Source organism: Hyla sarda, chromosome 3 (assembly GCF_029499605.1).
Source record: "Hyla sarda isolate aHylSar1 chromosome 3, aHylSar1.hap1, whole genome shotgun sequence".
Taxonomy (NCBI): domain Eukaryota; kingdom Metazoa; phylum Chordata; class Amphibia; order Anura; family Hylidae; genus Hyla; species Hyla sarda.
In genome coordinates this window covers 125,788,569-125,798,436 of record NC_079191.1, presented here as the reverse complement: position 1 = coordinate 125,798,436, position 9,868 = coordinate 125,788,569, and the positions used below count along the sequence as shown (strand labels likewise).

The 9,868-nt window shown below is 44.4% G+C and overlaps 1 protein-coding gene across 1 annotated transcript; it reads left to right on the top strand.

Moving 5' to 3' along the window:
* Positions 1-2,388: 2,388 nt before the first annotated feature.
* Positions 2,389-5,291, top strand: LOC130360629 (uncharacterized). Its single transcript, XM_056563176.1, has 9 exons — positions 2,389-2,519; positions 2,614-2,691; positions 2,839-2,920; positions 3,009-3,089; positions 3,871-3,969; positions 4,053-4,118; positions 4,282-4,510; positions 4,585-4,744; positions 4,823-5,291. Exons 4-9 carry the CDS (start codon positions 3,054-3,056, stop codon positions 5,031-5,033), a joined length of 801 nt encoding a protein of 266 aa, XP_056419151.1. The 5' UTR covers positions 2,389-2,519; positions 2,614-2,691; positions 2,839-2,920; positions 3,009-3,053; the 3' UTR covers positions 5,034-5,291.
* Positions 5,292-9,868: the final 4,577 nt, after the last annotated feature.

The window sequence follows — 9,868 nt, the reverse complement described above, 5'->3', positions numbered from 1 at the left end:
TAGGACCTTGACAGATTAACAGGTACAAAATAGTACACTACTTAGATGTAGGTATGTGGTATGCACTTATGAGGGCAGAAAAATGCGCTACTGTACGCTTAATAAACGTATTGGAGTAAAACACCAGCAGGTGATTACTTTTGGCTGTCCTGTCACAGTATGTAGGCCCTTGACAGATTAAAAGGCACAAAAAAATACACCATTTAGATGTAGGTATGTGGTATGCACTTATGAGGGTAGAAAAATGCTGTAGTGTACGCTTAAAAAAAACGTATGTTGGTAAAACACCAGTTGGTGATTACTTTGGTCTGGACTTTCACAGTATCTAGGCCCTTGACCGATTAACCCCTTAAGGACCCAGCCAATTTTCAGTGTAGGACCCGGCTATTTTTTGCACATCTGACCACTGTCACTTTAAGCATTAATAGGGTACTCCGGCGCTTAAACATATTATCCCCTATCTAAAGGATAGTGGATAAGATGCCTGATCGCGGGGGTCCCGCCACTGGGGACCCCCTTGATCTTGCACGCAGCACCCCGTTAGAATCAGTCCCCGGAGCGTGTTCACTCTGGGTCTGATTACTGTCGATTACGGGACCCGCCCCTCAATGTAAGCCTAGCTGTCACGCCCCCTCCCATAGGCTTACATTGAGGGGGCGGAGCTGTGACATCACAACACTCCGTCCCCGTGATCGACAGTAATCATCAGACCCGGAGTGAACACGCTCCGGGGACTGATTCTAACAGGGTGCTGCATGCCAAATCACGTGGGTCCCCAGCGGCGGGACCCCCGCGATCAGGCATCTTATCCCCTATCCTTTGGATAGGGGATAAGATGTCTTAGCGCCAGAGTATCCCTTTAATAACTCTGGGATGCTTTTACTTTTCATTCTGAATCCGAGATTGTTTTTTCGAGACATATTTTACTTTATGTTAGTGGTAAAATTTTGTCGACACTTGCATCATTTCTTGGTGAAAAATGTGATGAAAAAATTTAAAATTTGGCATTTTTTTTTACTTAAGGAAAATGAATATCCCAAATAAATTATATATTGATTCACATATACAATATGTCTACTTAATGTTTGTATCATAAAGTTGACATATTTTTACTTTTGGAAGACATCAAAGGGCTTCAAAGTATAGCAGCAATTTTCCGATTTTTCTCAAAATTTTTTAAATCGAAATTTTTCAGGGACCAGTTCAGTTTTGAAGTGGATTTGATGGGCCTTCATATTAGAAAAACCCCATAAATGACCCCATTATGAAAACTGCACCCCTCAAAGTATTCAAAATGATATTCAAATGGTTTGTTAACCTTTTAGGTGTTTCACAGGAATAGCAGCAAATTGAAGGAGAAAATTCAAAATCTTCATTTTTTACACTGGCATGTTCTTGTAGACCCAGTTTTTGAATTTTTACAAGGGGTAAAAGGAGAGAAATGTGTATGTCAAGTGCTCTGTGGGTGCACTAGAGAGCTCAGAAGGGAAGGAACGACAGTGGGATTTTGGAGAGTCAGTTTTTCTGACATGGTTTTTGGGGGGCATGTCGCATTTAGGAAGCCCCTATGGTGCCAGAACAAAAAAAAACACACAAACAAAATAAAAAAAAAACATATGGCATACTATTTTGGAAACTACACCTCTCAAGGAACGTAACAAGGGGTACAGTGAGCCATAACACCCCACAGGAGTTTGACGGCTTTTCGTTAAAGTTGGATGTGTAAATTATTATTTTTTTCCACTAAAATGCTAGTTTTCCCCCAAATTTTTATTTTTATTACAAGGGGTAATAGGAGAAAATGCCCCCCAAAATGTGTAACCCCATCTCTTCTTAGTATGGAAATACCCCATGTGTGGACATCAAGTGCACTGCTGGCGCACTACAATGCTCGGACGAGTCACATTTTGCTTTTGGAAAGCAAATTTTGCTGAAATGGGTTTTGGGGGGCATGTCGCATTTAGGAAGCCCCTATGGTGCCAGAACAGCAAAAAATAAAAAATAAAAAAAATAACAAAACATGGCATACTATTTTGGAAATGACACCCCTCAAGGAACATAACAAGGGGTACAGTGAGCCTTAACACCTCACAGGTGTTTGACGACTTTTTGTTAAAGTTGGATGTGTAAATGAAAAAAGGGGTACATTCACACTGGTGGGTTTACAGGGAGTTTCCTGCCAGGAGTTTGCTCTGCGACGAAAAATTTGCTGCAGCTCAAACTTCAAGCAGGAAACTTTCTGTAAACTCGTAATGGCCGCCATGGTCACCACCCAACTTGAAAAGTCCCCCCCCCTCAAATATACTAATGTGCCACAAACAGGAAGTTAATATCACACACCATTCCCATTTTATTAAGGTGTATCCATATAAATGGCCTATGCTGTATATTTACTTTGGATGGGTGCATGAATGCTTTGGAATAGTATGTTTAAATAATTTTTTAATATAATCCTTTTTATTTTATTATAGACCCAAACAAAAAAAAAAATGGACAAAAACAAGAAACCATCAAAAAAGGTGAGTTATCATAATTTTAATTGATTGACATTCTTTAATTGCTTATATTTGTAAAATTGTATATAATATATATTTTTTAATTTGTATTTTTCAGTACCGAACACCAGCACCACAAATCGAGGATTCTTCCTCTGATAAGAAAGAAAGCTCACCAGATTCTTCAATCTCCAGTGTGAGTATTATACATTTATTTTGCTAAAATAATGTAATTGTAAAAATTCACAATCAATTTATGCTTTCATTATTTAAGTGGGCTGTCACTTTTTATCAATGTGTTACGACCCTTTTTTTTTTTTTTTTATCTTTTATGGACACACAGTATTTCACCGCCGCCTCCACCTCAGCAGAGGCCCAAAGTGTCCAAAAGTCAATCATCACATAAGAAAAGAAAATCAAAAAAGGTGAATTTTTATCCAAAAATGTAATGGAATGTATGGAAATGTTAATGATTGATTAATAATAAATACATTTATTTTTTATTTTTTGCAGAAGCTTTTGTCTGAAAAGAGACTACGGGAATCCTCCGAAGAGGATATGTCCGAAAAAACAAACATATCCAGAAGTCCCAGTGTAAATTTTTAAAAACATTTTTAATAACTTATTTATCATGGTATACCACGCTCCGGCCACGCACCCTAATTTTTCAATGTCAATTTGAATTTTTTTTTCCACAAGATATCCTTTCTAAAATGAGGGTGGGTGTGTCTTTGTGCAGGTATACTCTGATGGTGTTTCTGGCCATGAGACGATGCAGATCAACAATTTAAAACAGGCGTTTTAAATCAATGGACTGCAGCGGCTTTTGCGTACTCTGAAACCGCTGATGCCGCTGCCCGCTTCTCTCCCCCTGCCTGTCCTGGGGCCAGAGATTGCTGCCGTCGCTGCCCCATTGCCTCCACCATGGCCATATTTATCTGTTCTCGAGGTCCGCACTGTTTCTGCATCCGGCGGCGTACTTAGCTTTCACTGTGCGCATGGCTGCTGACGGTGACATTGCATTGAGGATTTCAATCGTCATTGTACAGGGCACAGCAAGAATGCAGTAGGCCGCCAGAGCCAGAAGCAGAGCGGACCCCTGGAAGAGTTAAATATAAAACGGGGAATGGGGAGGCGATGGCACAGCATGTAGGTCTTCTCTGGCTCCAGGATAGGCAGGGTGATAGAAGCGGGCAGCAGCATCTTTTCTCTGGACCAGCAAAAATTCGCTGTAGTTGATTGATTGCATGCGCCCGCCTTAAATCATTAGAATGTAGCTGCTTTGGCAGGCATAGAAAAAGTTTATTGGCGTATTTTCAAAAATACAATGATAAACAGTATATTTTTATATAATATTTTTATTTTGATTTCATAGTCAGAATATATACCATCCCTACATTCTGAAGAGGAATCGGAGGAGAGTTCGAGTCCCGCATGTGTCTCCCAGGATAGGCTTCCCAAAGAGCCTGAATCAGTATGTATAGTATAATTATTTTGCCTTTTTTTTTCAAAATGTTGAATCCTGTATGTTAAATATATTAACTTTTTTTTAAATAGCGTCCCGAGCATCAGCCAAAAAGAGGAAGAGGAGGCCTCATTGTCCGTGGCAGAGGACGTGGTCGTGTGAGTATTTAATATAATTTCTTCAGTGTACTTTTAAAATCATTTGTCAATAGCAAGTAATGACTTTGATTCTTTTTTTTTCTTTAAAAGACAATGTGATTGATTGCATAGTCTATTGAATACACCAGTGTTTTAAAAACTAACAGAATATTTCCTATTTCAGGTTGGCGCCAGGCCCGGGCGGGCGAATATTGAAGAGGGGCAGGATGTGCCTGAGGTGTTAATTGATGATAATCTCCTCATCGCCATGGTGGAGGCACGTCCTGCCCTTTGGGATTCGTCTGACCCAAAACATGCTAGGCGCCAATACTGCCAGGCTCTTTGGGAAGAGGTATACAGAGGAATCTGTAATTCCTGGGAGGACCTTTCAGAAGCCAATGGATGGTTCATTGGTAATCAGAATTATTATTATTATTTTTTTAAATTATTATTATTTTTTTCTTATTACACTTATTTTTCCTTCTAGGGAAACAGATCAAACAACATTGGACATCGATCAGGGACCGGCACATGCGGGACTTAAGAGAGGAGGAACAAAGGCCAAGTGGGTCGGGGGCCTACACGAAGACCCCCTACATATATCGGCCACTCCTCGGATTCCTCAACAAGGTTCACAAAATCAGGAAGTAAGTCAAATTGTATTTATTAATATTAAGACCTTTTATTAGGGAAAAAAAACTAACAATTTTTTTTTTATATTTCAGAACACAGTCGAGTCTGAGGCCAACTAATCAGCCAACAGAACCGGATCCTCCAGCCTCCCCCACCGTCCCTGTCCCAGACCCCAACACTGCTGATCAGGGACAAGAACATTCTCCCCTACCAGTGTCCTCATCATCCAGACCAAATCGCCAGAGGATTGAAAAATCCTTTGGAGATTTGATCCGGCCGGTGAGGACCGGTAGGAGAAAGTAGGAGATGATGGAAAATCTCATTAAGCTCACAAAGGAGAACTTAATGAGATTGGATGATAGAGTAGAATTCTTAAGGGAGGAGTTTTGCCGGTCACGGCAGGCGGGGGGCAGGGCTGTCAACTGGTCCCCCTTCGGATTCTCTACTGTATCTCCAAAGCCTTGCTCCCATGCTGGAGAGTTTGTCCCTAGAGAAGCAGTGTCAGTTCTGCAAGGAGTCATTCGACAGTCTGTCTAGACTCTGCTGCCCCCCTCACACACCCCCCCCCTCCCCCGACCCCTCCAACTTTCCCCACTCCCCCTTTCCACTCTCCTACCTTGTCCCCTGCACGTAGTGCTATCCCTCCCCGTCAACCTCCCCGTCACCACTATTCCAGCCACCGCTCCCGTTCCCCTTCTCATACCTATGGCCGTTACCCTCCCATTTCCACTCCCCTGTCCTACGGCTGTCCACTTTCACCATCCCCATTTTACCCAGTCCGTGTCCCACACCCTGCCCCACTCCCTGGGACATTCCCAGCATTTGGTCCATTTACCCACCACACCCTCAAGTAGTATGGTCCAAATGCTGTCCCAGGGAGAACCTTTGGCCCATTCCACCCCTTCCTTCTCAACTACCAGTTTCCCTCTGCCCCCTAATATTCCCACCCCTTCCACACCCTTTAGGCAAATATCCTTTTCACAATCCCAGTCCTACTCCCTTGATACCCCTATTCCCAGACACTATACAGACCAAAGAAGTGACTCCTTGCGGCCCCCGGAGGACCCCAGTTCCCAAGACCCTTCTTAAGTCCACCCCCACCCCACCATCACTGACTTATAATTGTATTTTAAGTCAAAACACTAAAGTTTTGTTTGGCTAAAGCAAAGCCAGTTAAAGAAAAAAATAAAAAACATGTATACAGTTAGTTATTTTTATAAAAAAAAAAAAAAATTCCAATTAGGAATAAAAACAAAAATTCTCAACATATAATGACTGTGTGTATTTATTTTACAATCACTAGGGTTTGCTTTCAGGATACTTGAGGTACCTTCTATTCAAAATTTGGTTGGTAGAAGATAATGCTACTATCCTTAAAGCAAATATTAAAGATTTTGGAGGTGGCATAATGTGTGCCACAGTGTGACTGACACTGTGCCACACAATCTGTCACCTCAAAAATCCTGCAAGCAAAGTGTGCAACCAACAATGCATACATAAGCACTTTGCTAGCAAGATTTTGGAGGTGCCACACAATCTGTCACCTCAAAAATCCTGCAAGCAAATTTTACACAAAACAGGCAAATTACAACAGTTTCTAAAGAAAAGTGGAGTTCCAAAAAAAATAAAATAAAATTCCAAAAGAGTTCAGCACATCCGCTCCAGCCAAGACACTCTGCCAGCTTCTGTCAAGAAATACCCTGCAAAATCATCTCGGAGACGCATGACGGCCTGGGTTGATCTTAGTGAGGATTGCTGTAGTCCAGGCAGAGCTGCTTCCACTTCTTCAGGATCACTGGGTTGAGGCTCCTTGGTTAGTAAAAAGTTGTGGAGAACAACAGCTGCCTTAACAACCTGATCAACCACGTCCGGGTGCAGTTGGATTGGCCATGTGAAGATCCGCCATTTGCTTGCAAAAATCCCAAAGGCACACTCCACATAGCGTCTGGCACGGGGCAGTCTGTAGTTGAAGATGCGCTGGCTTTCGTTGAGTCCTCGGCTGGAGTAAGGCTTCAGCAAGTTGGCACACATCTGGAAGGCCTCATCCCCAATAAAAACAAAGGGCATTGGAGGTCCATCAGTCCCAGGAAAGGCCCTTGCTTCAGGAAGTCCCATCTCTCCATGGAAGATGTATTGAACACACATGAGTCGTTTGTTCTTCCATATGACCCGATGTCCACAGCGATGAATCTGTACTGTGCATCCGCAATGGCCATAAGTATCATTAAGAAGATCTTCTTGTAGTTGTAGTACTCAGACCCCGTGTGCGCCGGCTTCTGGATTCTGATGTGCTTCCCGTCGATTGCTCCTACACAGTTTGGGAACTGTGTGACGTCCTGGAACTCCTCTGCGAAGCCGAGCCATTCTTCTGCTGATGGTTGGGGGAGAAACTCTTCAAGAAGGCAATCCCACAGGGCCTCGCAGGTGGTCTGGACAATCCCAAAGATGATGGAAATTCCCAGGCGAAACTGGAAGTGGAGCGACGAGAAACTTTCACCGGATGCCAGGAACCTGAAAAAAAAAAAAAACCTTTTAGAATTTTTAACACACATTGCAAGCAAAAAAAAAAAAAGCAATTTTTATAAAAAAAAAAAATGAAAAAAGGAGAATTTTGCAATACACATTGGATGAACACTTAAAAAAGAAACTTGCATTTTGAATACATACCTAAGGGTTACTATGAGGCGCTCCTCTGGCGAGATGCTCCGTCTGAGGTGGGTGTCTTGGCGGCTTATGTTGTCTTGGATACGTTGCAGGAGGTCATCAAAGGTTTCAACCGTCATCCGTAGATAGCTTGAAAACTTGTCTGGGTGATGGCGAAGCTCCAAGTACAAAGTGCTGTGCACCCCATGTGTCATCCGAGCCCCAGTGATGGGATGGATCCAATATCTACGACGGCGGCGGCGACGTCTCTCATCATCTTCAGATCTTCTTCTTTGGGAACGCCACAGCAGCACATCAAAGCTGTAGGGAAGGTGAGCAGGAAACATGGTCAAATCGCAAAGGTAAAGTCTGAACAGCTACAATCCAAGAAACAGTACTCTCCCTCTCAATGCTGGAATTCAGACTGCAGCCGGATAATTGTGGCACCCTTTTATACCTTCCCCTTGGAGTAGGAGGCGGAGCTTCAGGTGTTGCAAGGTGTGACAGGTAGGAGAGGTAAAAAAAAGGGTTAATTATTAACGGACGTTAATAACGGGTAATTAAGGGTCAAAATGGATAAAAAATTATTATACGTACGTTAAACTCCCTTCACCCATTATACATTTAAATTCACCCGTTATTAAACGTACGTTAAATAGTACATAATGACATACGGATATTAACGGGAGAAACTCTGAAAGCAGAAAGCAGAAAGTGTGAAAGCAGCCTAAGCATATTCAATGGAGGATCCACAATAAGAGTAGCAAGGGACTACCCTTGCAGGTTCTCAACTGAATAGGTATGTTGGAGCTCTGCACAAAGGGGGTAAAGAGAAAAAGAAAAAGAAGGAGGGGGAGATGGGGGGTGATTGAAAGAGCTTTATTGTCCGTTCAGTCATTACAAGTCATACAATAAATTACAATCACACAAAGCATGACAGTACAATACACAGCAAAGGTTCCCTAAGCTATACATCGCACATCATGCTACTCTAACACTCCGCTCAATCCTGTAATAGAAAAGCACAAGAGATCGAACAACAAAACAATACAATCTGTGATCGGGGTAGGGGTGTGGGCGACTATGTGGGGGTGGGGAGGGGGCGGATCACAGGGCCAAACTGCTGGGCTATATCTTCAGGGAGACATGGGAGAAGGAGAGGGATCTTCACTCCTCTTCTTCCTCATCAACGGCCGGGCTGTCCAAGATGGAATAGTCTCTAAGCAGGTTCTTGATGAACCTGCGGCAGTCCCGGACGGACATATTCTCCCTGTTGATCACGAGGCGGTTCCTGGCAAGCCACACTGCGTCCTTAAAACAGTTCATAAGGCGCCAGGCCTCCTGGATGGCCTCCACGTCGTGGGTCCCAGGGAACAGACCGTAAAGCACCGAATGGTACGATAGGCAGCTCCTGGGTACAGAGTCTCTGAGTTCATGTTCCAGGGCGTCCAAGGTGGGGGAGATAGGTGCAAACAGAGTGGGAGGAGAGGACAAGAGAGAACAAGTTCTGTATTTTATATTTCTGTTTTCCTACTGGGCCAGCATCCTGACCACATTGCGGTGTGTGCCACTGGCCAGTAGCCTATTTGGGTTTATTATTAATGGCTACTTCATTAGTGGAGTGGAGTGTCCAGTGTGTACAGTGTCCTATATTAGGCATCCCTGTTTCTGCTCCTTGGGGACAATCCTGTCTTCTGGAGGTGTTCTGAAGGGATTGAGATTATTCCTGTCTTTTGTTAAGTGAGAACAGTGTTCTAAATTCATATCCTGTGTATCTGGCATTCCTATTACCTGTCCATGGGAACTTCATGTTTACTGGAGGTTTTGCATAGGGAATGCGTGTTACGCCGAGCGCTCCGGGTCCCCGCTCCTCCCCGGAGCGCTCGCTACACTCCTCTCACTGCAGCGCTCCGGTCGGTTCCACGGACCCGGGGCGCTGCGATACCGCCTCTGGCCGGGATGCGATTCGCGATGCGGGTAGCGCCCGCTCGCGATGCGCACCCCGGCTCCCGTACCTGACTCGCTCTCCGTCAGTTCTGTCCCGGCGCGCGCGGCCCCGCTCCCTAGGGCGCGCGCGCGCCGGGTCTTTGCGATTTAAAGGGCCACTGCGCCGCTGATTGGCGCAGTGGTTCCAATTAGTGTTTACACCTGTGCACTTCCCTATATCACCTCACTTCCCCTTCACTCCCTCGCCGGATCTTGTTGCCTTAGTGCCAGTGAAAGCGTTTCCTTGTGTGTTCCTAGCCTGTGTTCCAGACCTCCTGCCGTTGCCCCTGACTACGATCCTTGCTGCCTGCCCCGACCTTCTGCTACGTCCGACCTTGCTTCTGTCTACTCCCTTGTACCGCGCCTATCTTCAGCAGCCAGAGAGGTTGAGCCGTTGCTAGGGGATACGACCTGGTCACTACCGCCGCAGCAAGACCATCCCGCTTTGCGGCGGGCTCTGGTGAAAACCAGTAGTGACTTAGAACCGATCCTCTAGCACGGTCCACGCC

Bases quoted from the DNA above. Each gene is read 5' to 3' on its own strand.
- LOC130360629 (XM_056563176.1), top strand. From the start codon at position 3,054: ATGTCCGAAAAAACAAACATATCCAGAAGTCCCAGT. The intron at 3,090-3,870 runs GTAAATTTTTAA...TTGATTTCATAG, and splicing joins ACATATCCAGAAGTCCCAGT to TCAGAATATATACCATCCCT. The intron at 3,970-4,052 runs GTATGTATAGTA...TTTTTTAAATAG, and splicing joins TTCCCAAAGAGCCTGAATCA to CGTCCCGAGCATCAGCCAAA.